The following is a 22,217-nucleotide window of genomic DNA, read 5'->3' as shown; positions in this document are numbered from 1 at the left end:
ACTTTTTCGTGGTTTTTTTTTTTTTTTTTTTTGCTTTTTACGAGTGAAAATCTGAAAAGTGTGGCGTGTATTTTTATTCAGTCCTCCACATGGTCAGTGCTCTGTAGAGGCACCTTGAAATCGCAATTAAATCTCCAGACGATTTGATTTACTTTAAATGTTTCTTTCTTTCTTTTTGACCTGTGTGCCGTGTTTGCTGTTTTTATTAAGATTTAATCACAAACAAATTGACTCTATTTATCAATAAAAATTGTTGAAAATACGTTGAAGGCTTAATGTCAACCTGAATAAAAGTCTAATCCTGAAAGCAGTAATGCATGTTCCAGAACTGAAAACCAAAAAACTCATCCTGGTCATCCGTAACCCAAAAGAAGTCGCTTCTGTTTTTCATGCAAACAGATTTGGACGGCAATGACCTTCTGTCCTACTGGCCCGCTTTGGACGAATGCGACACCTTGCAGAAGTGGGGCTCAGAGCGCCCCCTGGGGGGGGATTACAACAAGGACGCTGCCAACAACAACCAGCTTGACGCAGCGCTCACCAGCGGGGACGAAAACGGCCTCACCCAGCCGCACAGGCACCGCAAGGGTGAGAGAGACGTGAAGCTCCTTCTTCCTCTGTCTCCTGTCGTATAGTTTAATCAGATCCAGAAGACAGAATTAGAAATTTTCTTGTTGCATCCGATTTGCATCATTGCGAGATTATCATGTTGCAATCTGCAATCAGGCTTGATTTTCGTCCATATATTAATGTCTTCGATGTATTCTCCCAAAAATGTCTCCAGACGGAAAACTTCAACTCCTATTGAAGACGTCTGAAAGTCAGAAGTTTAGCTTAGGAAGTCTGAGTCTTTGCAGAAGAAACGACTGATTTTCATGTCTGCCTCAGGCTGTTCATTTTTCGCAACCGAAACCGATGTGGTTTTATGATTCATAGCCTTTTAACAGCGGCTGAAGGCAGACTTAAAATATCCAAAGTGTCACTGCTGTCTTCTTCTTTTTCTTCTCATTTCTCTTTCAAATCTTCACTTACATTTTTCTCAGCTGGTATTGTTCATTCCCATTTTCCTATTTTTCTTTCACAGGTATCCTGAAGAATCGCCTCGGTTGCCAACCAGCACTGCAGGGTCTCTCCACCATGGGCCGGGTCCCCAGTGAGCTCAACTGGTACCGTACCTCCACGCTCGGCCACCGAGGCGTTCCAGCAGCCTCCTACGGTCGAATGTACTCTGCCACCGCCGGTGCTACAGGAGGCTCTGGTTCTCTCTCTCAGCCGGCTTCCCGCTACTCCTCCAGGGAGCACCTAGACTCGCTGGCCAGGAGGCAGCTGTCCAGGGATCCCCTCGGAAGACAGACAGTCGGGGGGTCGAGAGAGCGTCTGGACTCCCGTGGCTCCCGGGATAACCTGGACCTTCTTCCCAGGAGGAGGGAACTAGGGTTGGGACTAGGGGCGGGGCTCGGGGGCTTGGATCACCAACGAGTCTCGTCGTCCAGGGAAAACCTGTCAGGATCCAGGGACAGACTGGACAACCATCACACTGCCAGCTTCCATGCGTCAAGGGAGGACTTGAGTGGGAATGGAGGAGCCGTAGGAGCTGGGATGGAGGGATACCTCAGTGGTTCCAGGTCCCAGTTGAACACATTAACTCGGCGGCAGGCCTCGTCGCGAGAGCACCTCGGAGGAGCTCTGATGAGCAGCAGGTCGAGGGAGCAGTTGGAGGCCAACGGGGTAGGGGCTCAGGCTCAGCCTTGTCGGGAGTGGCTCCGCAGTCTACCCCCCCGGCAGCCCTCGCACCCCGACCAGCCTCTGTCAGCCTCTCCTCCTCCGCCAATCTCAGAGGAGCCGCAACAAGAACAGCTACCTCCTCCAGCTCATGTCAGAGGACGCCTGGACTCTGCACCCTCATGTAGGTACCCTGGTCAGACTGTCCCCCAGCTTGCAGGTTCAAATCCAAACCCTCTGGTCCGACAGCCGTCCAGTGAGCAGCTGGACATCTTATCCTCCATCCTGGCATCCTTCAGTTCCTCTGTCCTTACTCCTCCCGCTGCCTCTAACCCCGGCCCTAATGGCTCTGTCCACGGACCCTCCCCCTCCCCACCCCAGTCCACCACTCACAGCATGTCGGAAGTCTCCCCCGATTCAGAGTAAGTTTGTCCGTGTGTCATTCCAAGCCAGAGGTGACCAACGTCAGTCCTCCAGATTCGGTATCCGGCATGTTTTCGTTGTCTCCCTGGTGGTAGTAACTACCTCCTCAGCATGTCAGTGTTTTACAGAGATTCTGCTAACGAACCGTTGCTGGGTCCAGGTGTGTTGAACTAAAGCATGAAGGGTGCTGGCCCTTGAGGACTGACCTCCTTATGTTTTCATTTTCTTCTGCATTTTGTGGTCCTGAAATAGTTTTTTTTTTTTCAGCTTACAGCCTTTAGCTCGTCTCAGTCTTGATAGTTTGTTGCTCATTAAACATGTATTCTACATCATTGTATGGATACCTGTTTGAGAATGTAGCCGCTTTGAACACATAGAACAAATAGTTAGCACCAAAACAACTTAGAACTAGAAAGCTTTCAACTCAGGTGGGAAGTCAGTCTAACCCCGACTTCAGAGACCAATAGCATGAGTAGCTGTTAGCTTGATTCTGAGTAACTATTAACATAACTTTGAGGGTGGTTTCACACCTGTTGGTATTAAGTCATTTTAAAAGACTTTGGTTCGTCTCACCCCTCGGTGTGGTTTGTGTCGATGTGATAATCACGCTAGGGTGTGGACCAAAACAAAATATACCAAGATCACTAGCCTCAGTACCATTTCAGATGAACTCTTGATCAGTTCATTTCTGGATGTGAGTCAACCTCAGCCTAACACAGCTACCAGGTGTATGAGCCAATCGCCTCTCTGTAGTCAGGTTTGCGTTGCCCTGTGGGATCATGCAGCAGAGAAAAGACCGTAATAAACAATGTTGGCATCAGAAAAAGTTACAAATGAACAAACTCACCAACTGACTTGAACCATAGTAAATGAACTACAGGTGTGAAAATTCCCTTCATAATCAGTTCAGTCTTAGTGGCTCTTAGTTTGACTCTAATTAGCTGTTAGCTTGACTCCAAATCGTTTTTAGCTTGAATCTTAGTAGCTTAATTAGCTTGACACTAAATTGTTGCTAGCTTGCTTCTTCAAACTGAAATTGTTCTCACTGCTACAGTGCATCCTCCCAGTAATGTTCATGATACAAGCACACACCACCTTTCTTAAACCTAAAAAAAAAAGTAAGTTAGCATTTGTTCATTTTATTTTAGTCAATTGAAATATGAACTTTCTGATGTTCCTTTTCTTTCCCCTTCACCTCAGAGCCCACAGAAGCGAGGGACAGTCTTGATGACAGCCTCCACAGCCATTAATGCATTGCAACAGTGCTGGAACAAAGCTCAAAGGTCAAGGATGAACTAAATGGCCAGCCTGGGAAGTAGAAACAGAATTGACTCAGAGGAGACAGAAAAGATGAAGAGGCAAAAATAACATTTACAGACAAAAAAGAGAGAGATGGTCTGTGACAAAAGAAGAAGGTTGTGAGCGGATCGTTTTGTGTATATCGAGTTTTTAAGTCCCACCGCTCGCGATCTATCGTTCCGTGGACATTGAATAAACCACCTAATTCTACTACCTAAAAACAGTTAGACAAAAAAGAAAATTACAGACAAAACATCTTCTCAGATGTTACACACACACACACACACACACACACACACACGACCATATCCGATAAGACCTGTCAAAACAGAAGAAAAGTGACTGTAAATAGCCTTTTTATACATTTTTTATCTTTTTCATTGAAAGTGAAAAAATATCTTGTGAAGTTTTTTTTTTTTTTTTTTTTTTTTACGCAGTCGTGTCCGTGCGTGAGGTTGTGAAAGAGGGTGAAGCGAGTGCTGTCTTGTGTGTTGCCGATGGAAGAAATTCCCTCTACAAAGTAAAAAAAAAAAAAGAAAAAAAAAAAAACTAAAATTTCTCCCCAGAAATACATTTCCCTCAGAATGTTGTCCCTCAAACCTTTGAACTTCATGTAAAGCAGCAGGGGTCCGGCAATAGAGTGACGAGATTATGGGAAGACTCGGTTGAAGGGGTAATTTCAAAGTATCGAAGCGTGATTGTAAACAGAGGAAGGAATTATTATAGGAGAGGAGAGCTGATGGAGCAAGATGATTGTGCAAAGAAAGATGGCTAACAACACATTAGATTCAAAGATGGTTGCCTAACTACTAAAGCTCAGTGACATGATGTGTCTGCTGCAAGAGGGAGATTATGCTCTTTTTTTTTTTTTTTTTTTTTTTATTGAGCCAGTGCATATAATCACAACCCGGTGCTCTCTGAATCTGAAGCAGACCGTATCAATCCGCTGACGTAACGGGAACATATCAGTGCAGTTTTAAAAACCTGGTGGGTGAAAGTTGATCTCGCCGTCTGCCTCTCTCCACGAGGCAGGATCAAGTAACAACCACTTTTAAGAACCCCTGGAGGCATCTTTTTTACACTTTGATGCATCATGACTCAACCTGCCTCCGGGGCCAGCACAGGAGCAGCCGAGTCTCTCCAGCAGCAACCAGGAAACTCATTTCCAAAAGCTCCTCATGCAGAAGCCTCTCGTCCAAACTCAAAGCCAAAGGGACATAAATCACTATGAAACTTTGTGTTGCTCTTCGTTTAGAAAATGCTTCCTACATGGTGTGATGGCTGTAGAAGTAAAACCGCTTTTGTTTGTTTTTTTTACACAAATATGAACCAAAATGAAAAAATTTTCTTTGTTACTGAGGCCTTAGTTCTTCACTAGAATATAAACAGCTATTTGGCGTTTTATCTCACTGCCCAAACTGATTCTGATTCTGAATGACGGAAGAGAGAGAGAAAAAAAACAAAATAACGAGAACAATGCTGTTGAATCCCGACGTGCTCAAATATTTATTGAAGACATGAAAGCAAACGTGATGCTTGCATGCAGCGCGGTGTCTACCTGAATATGTCAGCTCACGTCTTTAGCATCTTTTCACTCCCAGACGCTCCCTGAAGGAAATATTCCAGACAGGAAGCACTTATTTTCAAATCTAATCAGGCTCCAAACTGTTCACCACGAGCTCAGATAAAGTGTTTCCTACTCTTTCAGACAGATTGTTTTTTTTCCTGCCATTTGGAGGATTAATGGAGAAGGAGGCATTATTTGAGATCAGCCGAAGCTTCTGCTGCAGTGCATTGGCTAACAAAAGGAGAGACGAGGTGTCAGCAGTGTCGACGCTAAAAGCTATAATTTGTATTTTATTTTATTTTATTATTTTTTTTGCAGATGTAGGTATTTGAATCAGCTGCTGATTCTTTTACACTCATGTTTGCAAAATGCAACGAGTTCATGCTTTAAAGGTTCAGGATTCTTAAGTGAGGTCGTTTTGGAAAAGTTACGACGTGTTGCATCAACCTCGGTTTCTTCTTTTAGTATGAATTCACATGAGTTGGTCCTAACGGCTCAAGTTAACAATTAACTCTTAAATATTGAATCACTCAACTGCTGCCATGTTTCAATTAGGTGGATATTTACGAAGAAACCAAATGAATAGGAGGCTGTGCGCCACCATTAATCTTCCTGTGTGAAACATGAAAATTCTTTCAGACTACCGTCAGAAATAAAAGTTAAACCAGTGCAAAAATCAAAATACAATTTGAAATAAAATGTTTGCTGTGTGCACCACTTTACTTTTGTGTTGGGCAGCTAATCTGATCTGAAACACTTTAGCTGTAGGACTCGTGCTTCTTATAGGAGGATCACTAGTAAAACACTGCCTCCAGTCTTTGTGACAACAAAAAAGCAGGAATTTAAATATGTGGAACTATAGGTTTGTGATGTATTGTTTGCATGCGCTGCTTTGACATGTTTTAGATCTGAGATGTTTAAGACGGTAAATTTGGATCTTGATTCTTCTCAGAGTATAAGTTAGCTTCGGCCTGCAGAACCAGCTCATCTAGGCATCAGGTAAAATGGTTACTGCCAATATTCTCTCAATCTTGAACCCTTTAAGAGAAAAACACATCTTCAGTGGTATGAATGAAAAAGAGGCGTTTTGTTAAAACAACAAAAAAAAAACAATTTGGCTGAAGTTTGTCTGAATGAGCAAGATCAAGAATGGACACAAACTACAAGTGGGCTAAAATCCAGCAGAATGGACACAAAAGACATCGGATGTTACAAAGCTAGACATCATCAGTAGGAGGATAAACTGGGTCAGAAATCATGACTGTTGTAAAACGCGTAGCTGCAGGGAGGAAGGCGTGGACGCCGCCCGTCACGGAGACGGAAATAGTCGGAAAAGAGGAGGGAAATGCAGACAGTGGAGATAAAGATGCACATCACAAGCAAACGCGCATCTTCCCGCTCTGACTGTACCTCTGTCAGCCCCGTCTCCTCAGAACGTGACACCAAATCTGTTTCTGACAGGATTATTCCCAAAAAATGTTCCTGCTGGGCGAATGCCACCTGTCAGTTAGTTAAAGAAGCAGTCCGCCTAAAAAAATATATATTTCTTTTCTTTTCTTTCCACAGTTTTCCTGAGATCAGACTGACTGGAGATCTATTTTATTTAGTGATAATTTATTGACATTTTATGAAAGAGTTGTTTTACGATTTCTTTTAAATCGTATTTTTATTTTTAATCACGAATGTGTTTTCTTTTTAAACCCAAATGATGTTTTGTCTTACACGTGTGACTTTTATTTATTGTTTATTATGATAATTATGTTTCTCAAGGCCACAAGTTCCCAGTTTGATGAACAGTGGGGAAATGTGTTAAAATAAATGTTTACATGTAAACAGCAAAAGTAAAATCTTATGCCAGGCACAAAGTACAGGACCTGCAAGAACCTGCCAAGACCACCAGACTGCAGTCAGTTAAAGTTATATTTATCTTCCTTAAATGGCTCACTTGGGTTTGATGGATGTGTGATTTACTGTTGCAGCGACGCTTCATTGCAAACCTGCACAACACTGGTCATTTGTCTGCTTTGGCACTCTGAGGGGAGAGAACAAAAACTACAACTCCCAGATAATTTGTTTTAAACCAGTAGAAGTCATACAACCAGAGCAAGAGAGGGCAGATTTGAGTCAAAAATGTTGTCATCTGTTCTGGAGATTGAAAAGGAAAACAAAGGGGGGGGGGGGGGGGGGCAGGGAAAAGATGGCAGAATGATGAGAGATTGTATTTGTTGGCTTGTGTGTTCATTATGAGATGCCTTCTGTCCCGCCGTCGGGACGGAAACAGCTGTTCCCCTGTTTTCGCAGAAAAACAAGAGAAATGTTGGACATTAAAAAAAAAAAAAAAAAAACCTTATTCCTACCAGACTGTGTGTGTGTGTTTATATTCTGCCTGTAACTGTTTCATATTCATGAGGACATTTTAGGGAGTGAGGCAGCGAGGAGAGGACACATTCTGACAGAGCGTTATTTTTTTTTCTTCTTTTTTTTTTTTGTGACGGTGTTTCTTGCTGACTTGTTTTGGTTCTCAAAGTGCTCCGTCACAGCCAGCGGCTCAGATGACAGCTTAACACAGTCAGCTCTGTTACAATATCACTGTTTCTCAGATAAAAAGTAAGGTTTACGTGTGAAGCAAACTTTTAATGCAGCTTTTTGCAAAATTATTCACGACACTTGAACTTTTTTACATTCGGTTCCAGTTTTTGTAGCAGACACGCTAAAAGTACTGCATAATTGTAGAGTGCAAATGAATTGAGCCGCTCGTCTTGTCTGCAAATAACTCCTTTCATTATCAGGTTCTTGATCAAAAGCCAGAAAAACAACTGAACAGCAAATACTAGAGCATGTTCTCTAATCCTGTTTTCACTAATTAGTAACTAACGTCAGTTTAGTAATATCAGAATGATGCAACAGACACACAAAAAATGGTCAAGTCTCTGAAGGAAATTTTACTATTCATTCCTTTGTTTATGAAAATTACATTTTATGAACAAACATGTTGATTTTTTAACAGCAAAATCTAATAACATGCTCAATAAGAGTGTTAAAAACTGTGCATTTAGAGAGGGCCTATGAATTGAGAATAAACCGAATACATCAGCTGAAGCAACTATAAAGAACACATTACCTTAAAAGAACATAATGCAACAACAAAAAAAACAATGCCATGTAAAAAAAAAAGAAAAAAAAAACTGCAGACAGCATTACTGTTGTTGTTAATGTGCATTTCACAAAGTAATCAAATATATATATTTTTCATTATTGTGCCAGTTTGTGTTTAAACATTAGTACCACATTCACTTTAGAACGGCTTCATTCCAAATAAGAGTTGTGTTTTATTTTATTTTTTTAGGAAAGCAGCCACACAACCAGCTGCCGTCACACACAAACCTGCACATGTTAGATGGCCAGTACTTGTGTAAAGTTTCATCAAGTCCAGAGAACCTCAAAACACTCCACACTACAATCATTCACCCATTCACATGCTTCAGCACCACCGGGCTCTCTGACCGCCACCGGGCAGGTGACGCGTTTTGCCCAAGAACACGACGTCCGAGAGAGGATTCGAACTGACAACCGTCACTGCCATGTGTCACAGTACATATGTCATCATGGTTGCAACAAGTTATTCATGGAAAACGTCCAGACTCAGCCTTTACTTTCGCTTTAAAATATAAAATACTAACATTCGCTAAGACTGTATGGCAGATTTTTCTACAAAAAAAAATAAAAACAACCAAATGAAGGATGCAGGGAAGAGAGGATGGCGGTAGGACACGAGGACAGAAGGAAGGATGAATAAAGGAAGGTAGAACATGAGGGAGGGAAGGAAAGACAAATATTTAGATTTTTCTCAGTCGTTTCCATTCTTGGAAAAAACAAACTGAATCAAATTCCAGATTTTTCCAGACCAGCCAGGAACCAAAAGGTGTTTTTTTTTGTGTGTGTTCCGTATTGTGAATATCCAATCAATGACTTCTGACGCCCACGGTCTGTTTCCACTAACCCACACCAGAACCTTCGATATAGAAATCTATAAAAAATAGTCCCAAAGATTATAGACAAACACCACGAGAATGAAACAAGCATGAAAAAGATCAGATCAGCCGTTGAGCTCGGATATCTTTTCGTCTTCTTCGCCACTGCTGGAGGAGGACGGTGGCACGTCTTCACCCAGCCTCTTTAGCTTGGCCTTGTAATAGGCCTTTTTCATCCTGAAGGCCTTCTCCTTCTGTCGAGCTGCTTTCCTTTTCTCCCGGACCAGCTCCTGTTCCCAGGCAAGTACCTTCATCCGGTTTTCCCACTCCAGGATCTTCATCTGATCCAGCTGCTCCAAAGCCTCTGTCCGCTGCTGAAGCTCCAGTCTTGAAAAGTCCACAGAGTCATGAGGGGTCAGGCGGCGGCTGACCTCCTCCTCCTTGATGTCGGACGGATGAAGGTGATGGTTGATGGTTCTCGAGGTTCCTGTGTGGATGGAGGTGACAAAGGAAGCCCAGGTTTAAAGTTGGGAACAACTGGGGAACCATTTCCCTAGTGGCTCACTGCTCAGGTGGCAACCGTTGCCAGGCAGCACTAGAAAGGTATGATGTGATTCAGATCCTCAAACTCAATGCTAGAGGGATTTCTTAAGAATTGCACTTGATTATCTCTAGTTTAAAATCTAAGTTGTTAAGATAAGAGCAGACTTAAACTGAAATAGTGACCTTTAACAAAATCTGATTCAATAGACCTGCATGTCATACAGAGCTTCAGTGCTTTCTTTCATTCTGAAATCTATCCAATAAATAAATTCAATCGTAGGTTATGTTTTATTATTATTATTATTATTTATTATTATTTCTGACATAAAATAAAAATTTCTAATCAGGTTAGTACCTGATTGGCTAGCGAGGTAAAAACAAAATGTCTCAACAGCAAGGTTAAAATATTTGATCTTTATTGTAGGTCTTTATCTGCCAGTACCTGGGACTGTGAAGTACGCAACAGGAAAGGCTGCATCCTGCAGCTCTGCATTGTGGGAGCTGGAGTTTGTAGAGGGACTCTGATGCAGGTCTGACCAGTCGCTGCCTGTGATTCTGTCCAAAGCTTCACGCTGGAGGGCAAGGGCCATTTGCTCCTTGCTCTTCTCTACCTAATAGGGAGGCAGCGGGCAATAAAATTCCCTCTCAAGAATCCAATGGTTATGATTTATGAGCAACTTAGAAATTATTATTATTGCTTAAATGAACTTAAATCATAAAAATAAATAACTTATATGTTTACCAGATTTGTGTTGCCGTTCATCTGTCTTGCATCGCCTATTAAAACACCTGCAATAATAGACAAGAAGGACAGAGACAGATGGGAAAGGAAAATGTGTCTCAGAACAGTTTGCAAAGAGCGCCTCCATCTGGTGGACGCAGGCATGACGTTATACTTAGGTTTAAACAAAAAAAACAATTGCAGTCAAAATTCACAAAACTACAAACTTCTGAAAAAAAATCGGATACTAAGAAATAATAGTTTTTACATGTTATTATTTATATAAAAAATAATAATAGTTTAACACAGAAAGACTTAGGCAAAAGGGGATTGTAGCTGGAGTAAATACTCTGCTGCTGCTCAGGTTTCTCTCTCTGTTGATGATCACGTTTATTTTACAAGCTTTATTCTGTGTCAACATCTCTGATTACTGGTTGCTGGTATCCATAGAGACACCTGCTCATCATACCCATAGCTCTCTGTCTTTTTAGATTTCAATCCAGTTATAAATCATATTTTATTAAATCATATTTAAGGGGAATTTGTAATATTGCAAAAAGCAGCTGGCTCTTTTTTTTTTCTTGTCTAAAACTGCTTTAAAATTATGAGTTTTAAAAGAGGCAAGCCGCAGCTTTCACGCTGACTTTGTTTATACGGCGAGTTATATACCACGTGATCAAAAACTCAGTCATCCACATCCCAACATGCATGTGTGCTGATAAAGGTGCTGGTGCATCGTTTCTACTGAACACTGCAGAGAGTCTGGTTGTGACTGACGGCCAAATACTCCAATTAAGAGTTAAAACAAACAAACACAACGCGTCCCATTCAACATACGTCGTTATTACCAGTCATTTTCCTGTCATAGACACAGAGGGAGGCGTACAAACCTTCCAGCAGCTTTCGGACCGCAGCTTTGTGGCCAGCTCCGCCTGCGTGGCTGGTGAGAGCAGCCTCGCCCATGGTCTGAAGTTTGATTGATTTACAGCAGGCCCTGCACCGAGCGAAATGAATGTCATCGGCGTCTTTGACCAGCCAGTCCTTGAAAGCGTCCTTTGTCAGCCAGGAATCCTGGAATTTACATTTCCCAGGCATTGTTAGCTTCAAAGTTAGCTGGACCGCTACTTAACACGGACAAGAATCCTATTTACAGTATTTTGCCATGTGATGCGTTTAGGTCCTCTGTGAAAGTGTGTTCAAAGCAGTATTCAATCTGATATTCAAAAATAATAATCATATCACGTAAAAATAGTCTATAATGATACGTACCTATTTCAACTATTCCATATGTGTCATTGTTTTTGAAAAGATACATAAAACCACATACATTAAGCACCTTGATATGGCACACAATCACTCATAATTATTCATAAAAAAATAAACTATCTGTGGAAAAAGCCAAAAATTTGGGTGATGACAAGAAAGCCAATTCAACCTCAGAGACTCACTAATTACAAGACTTATTATAAGGCTTGCTCTAATGGGAAATATATAAAATGCAATTAATATTTTCCTTTTCATTATTAAAAAATTGTAAATATTAAATACTATTAGAAATAGCAATTGCATCTGTTTAAAGTGCAGAAATGAAAATTTTAAAACGACATATCTCTGACTGTTTTGAGAGACAAACATATCATTTTCAATCTGAGACAAATTTCTTTTTTAAAAATCACAAGCGGTTTTAAATAATGTGAGCTTAACTGTATTTCTTACAGCGAACAATACTCACTTTTTCAATTAGCGCACTTTTACTGAAAACACCTCAACGCAGCACAACTTTTCACCTTTTTATCACGTGTGTTTTTTGGCCAATAAGCACAATTCATTGTTCCTGCAGCCAATCAGCCTTCAGAAATCGGATCCTGTAGTTTTATTGGTTAAGTTAGACCGGAATTAGTATAGAAACACATGTGGACAAAATTGCTGTTCACAGAACTGAACAGCAATGTAAAAATACAAGTCAGAGACATGTTTCAGCTGTATTTAAAGCTTTAAAGAGGTACGCATTGATTGGCATTCCATGCGAAAAGCGAGCATTTTATTCCTCTGTTTAATAAGTGTAAATGAAGTGCTCCTCCTGTTAGCATGTTTTGCTAACTGAAAGCTTTTTCGTGTTGTTTTCATTGCTAAGATGAGTTAAACACACTATCCATTTTCAGCGTTCACCAAACACACTTTATAGTTTAAGTACAAATTCTAATTAGTAGCATTGTGTCTTTCAGAAAGCATTCAGAATGGTTTTCTAATAGAAACTAAACAGTAACCTGCAAAGATGGAGACTGCTGCCCTGGTGGCTCCTATCACAGGTTTGGAGTTGTTTCAGGATCGGTTTCTGCTGACAGGTAAGTCACATTCTGTCACGTCAGAACCACACACTTCAATTAATGATACATGGTTTTTGGGTATGATTAAATAAAAAATATAAGACAAAAATATAAATACTGCTCATCACTCTGAACACACCATCCTCACGGTCAAGTGTGGTAGTAGCCGCATGTTGTGATGCTTTTCTTCAGCGGGGATAGGGATGTTGGTCAGAGTTGATAAGAAGATGGATAAAGCTAAATGCAGGCCAGTCCTGCAAGAAACCCAGTTTAAAAGCTGCAAAAGACTTGATACTGGATTGAAGGTTCACCTTAAAATGAGACAACACTAAACATATAGCCATATTTACAAAGGAATGGCCCAGTCAAAGTCCAGACCAAAATGAGAACAAGTGACAAGACTTGAAATTGCTCTTCACACCTCCATGCTTTCTGTCCAAACTGGCTTAGCTTGAGTTTTTCAAAGAATAATTGCCAAAATATTCTGTTTCTGTGTGTGCAAAGCTGGTAGAGACAAACCCCTAAAGACCTGCAGCTACAATTATTGCAAAAAGGTGGTTTGAGTACTGACTCATCAGGACTGAATATAAATGCATGCCACATTTTGTTTTAGAGTTTTACTTGTAATTTTGGAAACCATCATCAGTTGGCAGCGTTCTTCTTTTACTACCACATAAAGTGGATCATGTAATTACCAATGAACTAGAGAAGCTGATGAGCAAAGAGATTAGAGCAAAACTTCATATAATGATGCTGAAATCTTAATAATGTCAGTACTGATTTTGATGATTAGCATTTTAGCTACTATTTTTTTTGCAAAAGGTAAATGATTAGCAAAAACTCAAAGTAATTAAAGGTAATCAAAATAACACACACATATATAAAAATATATATTTTTCTATTTTTTTAATGGTCTCATGCACTCTTACACCTTCTTCCCATTGTCCTTTGTGGCAGGTGAAGGACCAGTCTTGTCCGTGTACAGTCTCCTGCCCCGCCCGAATGTCGGTGCCTCGCTGACTGTCCTGCAACATTATAGGATCCATGGGATCAGAGTGAGGAGCCGGGACACGGTGCCAACGCAGGACTCCACCGTCTCAGGTGCTATGCATTAATTTTCAAACAGCGGAAAAATGTTTTGCCAGATTTTCTCTGAATCTGAATGTTGCACTTAAATGTTATAAGTGTAAAAGTGGCACTTGCAACATTTACAAAATATTTTGGCTTAAAATGTTGTTTTGAGCCTAAAACAAATCAGTTTTCTTTGCCCTTGTTGGAAAAAAAATGGTGAAAGTGGTGCTTTATTAGAGATGCAGTAATTTTGCCAGCTCTGACACATACTGATGGTTTTTTGTTTGATTTTTTTTTTCCTCTAAGGAATAAAAAACTAAGATATATGTATGTCAGATTACCTCTCTTTAGCCATTGAAGCATCTGTCCGGTCTGATTTTTATTGCATTTAAAAAAGTTTTTTAAGGAAACTCTGACTGATGTTGGTCCATCTCTAATCTTTATGAGCGGTAGGGGTTATTTGTAATATGTTTGTTCATTGCTTGTAAAAACGAGTGAACTCCGTTTAAGCTCACAAGTGTCTTGATCTGTTTGTCTATTTCTGATCTCTAGAGAAGAACTCTGCCTCTACAAGTAGCTTCTACGACCTCGCCATATTTGGAGGAAAGGCAGTGAGGCTCGTCAGGCTTCATTTAGAGTGCCAGGATGTGGAGACTCTTCGCTTGGAGACCCTGGGGCCCCTGTTGGAGCTCCGGGACTGGGCCCTAGATGTCCGCTGGCTCTCCTCAGACAAGCAGTCCCTGCTCTGTGTTGCCGTTGCTCATAACGGTGCTCTTCTCCTGGACTCTACCACAGGAAGCGCCCTGGTTCAGTGCTCCTGCCTGGAGGGCTGCCTGCTGTACTCCGCCCTTCTTCTGGTGCATGACTCGTGGGCTGACACCGTCTTGGTTGGTGGGACCGTTTTCAACCAGATCATCATCTGGAAACCCGGTCGAGGTGATGAAGTGATCAACGCTGGTCACAAGGCTCCAATTGAGTGCAGACTGTTGGGTCACAGCGGGGTCATCTTCAGCGTCTCTTACCTCCAGGAGAACGGGTACCTCGCATCGGCATCAGATGACCGCAGCATTCGGGTTTGGGGTGTCGGTGCCTTGGGCGGCCCTGGAGGGAAATGCGGAGACCCTAACCCGACGTGTTTAAGGGTCCTGTACGGCCACCAGGCCAGAGTCTTCTCGGTTCGTCTCTCAGGCAGGTACGCGTTCAGCGGAGGAGAGGACGGCGCCTGTTTAGTCTGGGACTTGATAGAAGGGGGGAAGGTGATTCAAACGCTGAAGGGACACCGCGCCGGTGGGGTGCGTTCCCTAGCGGTCGGTGGGGGAACAGGAGATGGTGAGAGATGGGTGGCAACAGGAGGAGCAGACGGGGGGGTTAGGCTGTGGAAAGTAGGAGATGTTGAGGAGAAAGAGAGCCTGGAAGAGAAGCTAACAGACCTGAAGTTTCCAGGTCCTGCTCTTCCGAAAGTGGTTTGTCTAGTGGGAGGAGAGGAGGAGAAGACTTACTGGAGTCGGTTTTTGGTTTGTACTGACAGAGGGACAGTTTGCCAGTACAGCAGTGGGAGCTGGGAGACGATATGGGAAGGCCCAGCTGAGTTTTCATCATATTGTGTGATGGAGACAGTAACTGTGTTAGAGAGAAATGCAGCCACCTTGGTCACGTTGTGTGCTGTTGGGAACATCAGTGGCTCCATCCAGGTGTTTCCCACTTCCAGTCCTCTGTCTGGTGTACGTCTTACAGGCAGACCAGGAAAGATCCATAGTGTCATTTGGAAAAAGGAAACGGATAATCTGTATTTACTCACATCAGGTGCCGAAGGATTCATCTGTCGTTGGTGTGTCGAGGTAGAAATGACTGAAAACTGCTCATTAGTCCTAAGTGTGGAACCTCTTCCACCTTTTCTCCTCCCTCTCTGCTCCAAGCGCTGGCTCACAGCCGCCGTTCGCCTCCGGCGGGACTCCAACAAGGTGCTGTGGGTGTGTGGAGACAGGAGAGGGTCGCTGCTGTTGTTTCAGGAAGGGGAAAACGTTGAGCTGAACCAAACCGATCATGAGAAACTCGGTAAAGGCTCGCAGAGGAAAGAGGAAGAAGAGCGTGACTCTGCACTGCGGCCCCTGAGCTGCCTGTTCGGTGTGCACGGGAAACACGGCGTGACCTCGGTGTGCGAGTACCAGGGGTTGCTTTACAGCACCGGGAAGGATGGCTGTGTGAGGATCTTCAGGACTCGGCGTGAAGACGGCGAGTTTCGGCTGGAGCTGCTCAGAGTCCAACGGGCCTGCCGGGGCATGGAGTGGCTGGAGAGAGTTTTCATTCTTGAGTCTGAAATCAAGAAAGGAGAGGAACCGGAAAATGCGATCGGAGAGGAGCCGAGGGAGGCCAGATTCGTCATCGCCGGCTTCCACGGCGTCCACTTTGTGGTGTGGGACCCTGTGAGACAGGAGAGGCTGATGGCAGTGGCCTGTGGCGGCGGTCATCGATCCTGGAGCCTCTGGCCGTCGCACACAGGGGTTTGGCCCGGACGGGGGGCTTTGGTCTTCATCAAGCAGGGGGCCGTCCTGACTTCGCAGCCCCCAGGGGAGATGCTCGGCTGTGCTGGGGACGCAGGGAGAACTGGAGGATGGAGCTTGAGAGACGGCATTCATGGCAGGGGGATCTGGTGTGTGTGCAGGCTGGGAAGGATAGAAGAGACTGGAATTGACTCACAAGCAGCACGTACAGGAAGCAGCAAATCATATTGGGAGGTAGTGGTGACAGGAGGGGAGGACACTAGCTTAGCGGTCCTGGCTATAAACCCAGTTTCTGGGATCATCAAGGTTCTCTCGGTTCTTACTGACCACATCTCGGGCGTGCGAACAGCGACGGCGATAACTCGACCGCAGGGAGAGACTCTCTCCGCCCTGGTGCTGTCCGCCGGAGGCCGGGCTCAGATTCAGTGCAATCGGCTGCTGGTCGCCTGGGACAGGCAGAGGCTGGCTCCTTCCTGTCAGGTGATCCAGGTGGCGAGCCACCGACTGGACGCGCAGTGGGAGAAGAAGCGGAACCGACACAAAACTGTGAAAATGGACCCAGAGTCAAGGCAAGTTTGGATAGGGTGATTTAGATTGAGTTGATTCTTCATAATCCATTTGTTTATTTATTCATTTATTTATTTAATAGAGCCATGTTGCTATTCTAGCCAGGTGCAGTTTCATTTTGTAGGATTGAGATGTGGCCACCAGATGGCGCCAGTTAAAATGGACCAAAGGGATGTTTTTCAGTTCCTCTTTGTCAATGAACTTAAGGATTTGAACAGAATAATAAAAGTGAGCAGAGTCTTGACATGTCTGTATAATGACTCATAATTAAACAATGCAACTATTCCTTCATCTTAAAATGCAAAATATATAGATTTTTTTTGTACAGTCTTGATTTAATTACTGTTCTGAGCAAAAAATAGTATTTTTTTTAAATCTCCATTAATGATTAATCAATTAATAAAATGATTAATTGCAATTTCAATAATTGATTCCTCACAATTAATCTGATTAATCTTTTCAGGTCCACTGTCACCTTAGCACGTTAAGAACAGCCCTCTGATTGGTCAGACAGTTAATTTAGCCAGTCTGACTTCATTACTCCGGAGGGACAACAAGGCGCTTCCAGAACAGAAAGATTTTCTCAGAAAATGTGGGGCTGAAATGTGTTCAAGCAAATGAAAATGACTGGATTTGTTCTTCAGATTTGAGGTTCTGGATAAAGTTTGTCCTCTTGGGTTTGGCCTTCTGCAGGTACATGTCCATAGAGGTTCTGCAGGAGGAGACGGGCTGCGTCCTCGTGGCTCTTTCCTGCAGTGACGGGGCACTCAGGTTAGTCTGGTTGATGAAGGCTTTTGAAGTGCTGTAATGTTTCTGAACATGTTGATGACTGTCGGATGGGTCCGTATGGTGTCTTTACTTAAGAGAGTAAATATTGTCTTTCAGTGTTTGGACTTGTGGATATGTGGTTCGAGTAATTTCGCTATGAAAACACGAGGAACAACCATTTTGGATGTGATAATTTGAACCTGGAAAAGTTTTGAATGTTGTAATTTGCTGGAAGTGGGAACCCTGCAGGTTATTCCGCTTTCGCAGAACATTTGTACAAAATTAGGCTCAGCGAATTAGAATAAAACCAACCAACTATCTGTATAAGCTTTGGCTGCTCTCGTGTTTTACACACTTGCTACTTCTCCAGATTGTTTTCTGTCAATGAAAGCGAAAATCAGATCGAGCTGCTGTGGGAGACGTTTTACCACCAACGCTGTGTTCTCAGCGTCGCCACTTGCAGCCTGCAGGACGACAAAGGCAACAGGTGATCAAGTCTTTGCTTCATACATGTTACATTTGTAAGATGCTTGCATACATTCAACACCGTCATGCATGTCGTATTTGTAATGATTTACTTCAACAGTTGTTTTCTTCAGTGTGGAACGAAACAACTTCAATGAATCTTTGAAAAAAGAGCTGGGTCCAGAAGTTTGTGAATGGTCTTGATTCCATTGGATCTAAAAAAAGATATATTCAGACATATATTATATAAACCCAAACATATAGAAACATTTCCACAAAATGCTTTAGCAAATGACAGCTTAATCGCTGATCACCTACAGGCTCCTAACTTATAGATGATCAGCGGTAGAATTGATAGTTGATTCAAATAGGTTGGTTTCTGATAAAAAGAATAAAAGATGACAATAAACTGAAATATACTGGAGTACCAGTGCCACTGTCATCACTGAAACCCTGTTAACATGGACTTGTTCACCAAATAGATGCAGCTTTTAAAGCAGCTTTCTATTAAAAGTGTCATGATTTACCCAATGACACTTCATGACAGCAGCCATAAACATTCATAAAGACTTCTTCATGTTCATAACAGGTGTTATGTCATATTTATGACACCGTCTCATCAGTCTTATGCACACCCCTTCAAATAAAATGTCGAGCCCGTTCTGTTTGAAGTTTTCATGTCCTCTCTCTCTGTGCATGAGTTTTTCAACAGTAATCCCCCGAAAGTGTAAATATAGAAATGCCATGTTTAATCATTCCACCTTGAAAAAATAAAAAATAAAAAAAAGAAGCTGTTTTTAGACGTCCTGTAGCCGTGATGCAGGAATGTGTTTCCCTCCCACAGGTCCAGGCTCCTGCTCAGCGCAGCCACAGATGGAAACATCGCAGTGTGGCGTTTGACTGAAAGTCTGTCCGTGCCGGCCCAGGATCCAAGTGGCGCCGCAGCCCCGCCAATCCCCTGCCTCGTCATCCCCGCCCACCAGAGTGGCGTCAACTCATTGGCTGTTTGGGTGGAGAAACTGGGACAACAAGAGGACGGTTGCCTGGTAACAGTTGCGAGCGGAGGAGACGACGGGCAGCTGACGGTGTCCACAGTGAGGGCGCATCACCTAGAAGACGGGGAGCCCGTGGGGAGCCGGGGGTTTTCTCACACAGGCGACGATCGCGCCGCGCAGGATAATCCTTCCAACCAGTTTCAGCTTCGTCTGCACTCCCAGTTCAGCATCCCGCTGGCCCACGCTGCCTCCCTCACCGCCCTGAAGCTCCTGAGCCCCGGCCTCCTGGTCTCCACCTCCTCCGATCAGAGGGTTTGTCTGTGGAGAGTCAGCAGTACCGGCATCAGCCACAACGGGGCGCTGTGCTCCCACGTTGCAGATGCCACGGGGCTCGCCGTGTGGGAGGAGGAGGAGGAAGAAGAAGTGGATGAAATGATGGGGTCTGATGCAGTTTTGGAGGAAACAGTTGACCCAGTTTGTAAGACCGGCGAAGAGGAAGAGACAACCGATGACCTGGGGAATCCGGAGGACCGAGACACCAGCACAGCTTCCTGTGAGGACAGGAAGAAGACGGCGAAGGTGGGATGGATCCTGGTCTGCGGCCACGGCTTCCAGCTCCTGCGACTCAGGAATGCTGGGATGGATGCAGAGACGTGGCAAAAGAAAAAGTGACTTCGGAGTTAGACGCCATAAATGCAGTCAGAGGATCAAAGCAGTCCATAATTTATTTTTAAAAGACTTTCATTGATATATTTATCTTGACTGATGTTTTATAAATCAAACCAATTTTAATTAAAGGTCACCAATTTTCCATATTTCTTGTGCGTTGGTCTTTTTGCTACAAAAGCAATGTGTTTGTGGATGAATGAAGATGACGGGAATCTGTTTTAGAAACCGTTTTAACAGAATTAACGCAAAAACATTACAGTAAGTAGAGCTCAGCCAAAAATGATTCGACCACAACTACAAATTAGATTTATTGGCAAACTAAACTAATAGATGAATTAAATGAATCAATACAATTAATACTACAAGATTTTATCAAATGAAACACAATTTGTTTCTAAAATTACTAAACTCCTTCATGACAAGTATGTCCAGCAGTTAGCACTGTTTTGTTTTGCCCTGCTGCAAACATTATGACCAGATGAATTTTAACTCTATTTTCATGTGGAAAGTTCACAAACGTTTGAAATGAATCTGATTAATATGAGGCTCACCTGTAAATAATAACGCTTGTGTTAAATGCTTATTCTAAATGTTGGCTCTAATCAGACCCTTCAATCAGTTTTGAGACTAGAAAGTGGGATTTAGATTTGAACTTGAACATAATCCTAGTGACAATAGTTTTACATAACTGGTTTTATTGCAAGAGACCTGAAGAACGGTTTGGATTTTTGCCAGTAACTCTAATTTGTAAAATGTGGTTTGTGCTCCAAGTGATCCCTTGGCTTTCAGAAGCACAACAAACATTTGATTCTCATCAAGAGCTGCTTCAAATTTTTCTGGCTGTTTTTAAATTCATATTAAAAGGTATCTTGGCCCGTCGATGGTATGTGCTCCAGGGAATGATGCCAGATTGTTCATTTATGGCCGTCCTGGGACTGTGTTTAGTCCTTATTAAAACAAATCCAGAACTGCTTATAGTGAGTATCCACAGTGTTTAGAATGAGGAAGTATGATAGATGCTTTCTGTGTGTAGCTACTCTACTCTATTTGAATGTTAGACAAAAAAACATGCAGTTCCCTCGGATTTGCACACAGAAATGCATCGTCCGTTCCTGATATTAAATACCAAAACCAACCAGTGACATGTCCAGCTCCAGGCCACAATCAATGCAGGCGTCGTTGAGAAGAGCGTCCTGCACAATTTCTGCAAACAACAAAAAATAATGTTTATTTCTTAGTGTCTAGTGGAAACCGTTGTCCTTTTACCTCCTAGTTTGTGGTGTTAAAATCCGACTTTTGCATATATCTTGTATCTGTGTGTCTCAGAATGTAACTGCAGCTGCGTCATGAGCTGTGAGACGGCTCGAACCTTGTTCGTGTGTGTCATGCTAAATGTCGAAGCCTGTCGATAAGAGGGTGAACACAGGCATATGGTAGCTTAAAGTCACCTCTGTGTGAGTGCAGTCTTACAGTGGATGCTCTGTGGTGTCGTCACTGGTTTTGCAGGCTCATAGTGGAGCCGTCTTCTCTTGTGAGGGCATGGAGAAAGTCCCCCTCTGTTAATCATTAACTAAATCACTAAGTCCAAATCGCCATCAACACATTTTCCTCGCAAAGAAACAGTGATGCTCTCAATATGTCGTCAGGGAAACTGATCAGAGGTGATCAGAAAATGAATGGGGGTCAATACAGGAAGAAAACCTCCAAAAGACGAGCCTTGTGTCAGAAGCATTTGAAATTGAAGGAGGCGTTGCATAAGTTTACCCTTCACAAAAACCAGCTCAGTTCACTCCCCCTCTTACTTAACATTAACAACAACAGGCACAGCATAAACTAGCTTATGAATTATTAATAAAGCTCCGCTCAAATGTTTCCCTGCTTTATCTTTTGGAAAGCAAAAACAGTTCTAGGGTTGTTGACAGAAGCTGACCTCGAAGGTCATCATGTGAAAAACAGCTTCTAAGTTCTCTACAAAAGTTAATTACACTCATCAATAAACTAATTTGTCATGTATTTGCTTTGCACCACTGAATTTTCAAAATAAAAAAATAATACGTTACGACACCGCAACAGCGATCTCTGTGAAGATTCACCAGGATGAAAAGCCTAAACAGAGCCATCGCTTCGAAGGAATGACTTAGCATTTATGTGGTTGAGCGGTACAGATTTTTTTCTGTGTCTAAACTTGGAAAAAAATCAGAGATTGTCTGATTGTAGCTGTGGATTGGCAATATGTCAGTATTTTTACTTTTCTTCCACCCGTTACGTGTGTAGCGTTAGCTGGTGGTGGCAAAACCTGCCTCAAGCAGATTGATATAGTTTATGTTGTTGAACCTTCACGTGTAAAACATAGACAATCATTCTACGGTTAGGCTATCACTGAAGGATTGTGTTGACGCAACTAGAACAACAATACTAGTCAGAACTGGAGCAGAAACTACACCAATGTGAACGCTCTGTTTCAAGCCGCAGTTCTTGTCATGGCGTGTTGGATTATCAACAGACTGGGTCTGTTGAAGAGTGCTTTGAAATCTTTTTTAAAGGTGTCGGTTTGTTACGTCTCCAAACGTCTGCCCTCCTGACTTCCTCTTCCTCACTTGGAGCATCA

General features: G+C 42.8%; 3 protein-coding genes across 8 annotated transcripts in view; 2 read left to right on the top strand and 1 right to left on the bottom strand.

The window, feature by feature from the left end:
• The window catches only part of celsr3 (cadherin, EGF LAG seven-pass G-type receptor 3), a 120,954-nt gene extending 117,300 nt beyond the window's left edge, over positions 1-3,654 (top strand). For 2 of the 3 annotated variants that reach the window (XM_015032399.1, XM_015032400.1), the window contains 3 exons: positions 400-588; positions 1,085-2,144; positions 3,346-3,654. In XM_015032399.1, the coding sequence (XP_014887885.1) occupies positions 400-588; positions 1,085-2,144; positions 3,346-3,373 (1,277 nt within the window). In that variant the 3' untranslated portion in view covers positions 3,374-3,654. The remainder of the gene's footprint in view (positions 1-399; positions 589-1,084; positions 2,145-3,345) is intronic. The other variant, XM_015032401.1, reaches the window with a different exon arrangement.
• Positions 3,655-3,931: 277 nt separating this feature from the next.
• On the bottom strand, positions 3,932-11,437 carry fsbp (fibrinogen silencer binding protein). Its single transcript, XM_015032409.1, has 4 exons — positions 11,137-11,437; positions 10,268-10,314; positions 9,968-10,136; positions 3,932-9,469 (listed from the first exon to the last, which is right to left on the bottom strand). Exons 1-4 carry the CDS (start codon positions 11,339-11,341, stop codon positions 9,108-9,110), a joined length of 783 nt encoding a protein of 260 aa, XP_014887895.1. The 5' UTR covers positions 11,342-11,437; the 3' UTR covers positions 3,932-9,107.
• Positions 11,438-12,110: 673 nt separating this feature from the next.
• On the top strand, positions 12,111-19,755 carry wdr6 (WD repeat domain 6). 4 transcript variants are annotated; one of them, XM_015032405.1, is made up of 7 exons: positions 12,111-12,248; positions 12,510-12,591; positions 13,531-13,674; positions 14,197-16,714; positions 17,406-17,483; positions 17,851-17,967; positions 18,790-19,755. In XM_015032405.1, the coding sequence occupies exons 2-7, from the start codon at positions 12,522-12,524 to the stop codon at positions 19,610-19,612; spliced, it is 3,750 nt and encodes a 1,249-aa protein (XP_014887891.1). In that variant the 5' UTR covers positions 12,111-12,248; positions 12,510-12,521; the 3' UTR covers positions 19,613-19,755. The 4 variants fall into 4 exon arrangements, with proteins under 4 accessions (XP_014887891.1, XP_014887889.1, XP_014887888.1 ...); XM_015032403.1 differs by having other exon boundaries at positions 12,472-12,591; XM_015032402.1 differs by having other exon boundaries at positions 12,111-12,591.
• Positions 19,756-22,217: the final 2,462 nt, after the last annotated feature.

Source organism: Poecilia latipinna, unplaced genomic scaffold (assembly GCF_001443285.1).
Source record: "Poecilia latipinna isolate Pla-1442-1.1 unplaced genomic scaffold, P_latipinna-1.0 Scaffold239, whole genome shotgun sequence".
NCBI classification, from domain to species: Eukaryota; Metazoa; Chordata; class Actinopteri; order Cyprinodontiformes; family Poeciliidae; genus Poecilia; species Poecilia latipinna.
Note: the sequence above shows the minus strand (reverse complement) of the source record. Positions and strands in the feature narration are given on the sequence as shown.

What these genes read in the sequence shown, in the direction of transcription:
- fsbp (XM_015032409.1), bottom strand. Translation starts at nt 11,341, where the DNA reads ATGCCTGGGAAATGTAAATTCCAGGATTCCTGGCTGACAAAGGACGCT. An exon ending in GGTCCGAAAGCTGCTGGAAG is followed by an intron (nt 10,315 to 11,136) that starts GTTTGTACGCCT and finishes CTATTATTGCAG; the next exon opens with GTGTTTTAATAGGCGATGCA. An exon ending in TGAACGGCAACACAAATCTG is followed by an intron (nt 10,137 to 10,267) that starts GTAAACATATAA and finishes CCTCCCTATTAG; the next exon opens with GTAGAGAAGAGCAAGGAGCA.
- wdr6 (XM_015032405.1), top strand. Translation starts at nt 12,522, where the DNA reads ATGGAGACTGCTGCCCTGGTGGCTCCTATCACAGGTTTGGAGTTGTTT. An exon ending in AAAATGGACCCAGAGTCAAG is followed by an intron (nt 16,715 to 17,405) that starts GCAAGTTTGGAT and finishes GGCCTTCTGCAG; the next exon opens with GTACATGTCCATAGAGGTTC. An exon ending in CAGGACGACAAAGGCAACAG is followed by an intron (nt 17,968 to 18,789) that starts GTGATCAAGTCT and finishes TCCCTCCCACAG; the next exon opens with GTCCAGGCTCCTGCTCAGCG.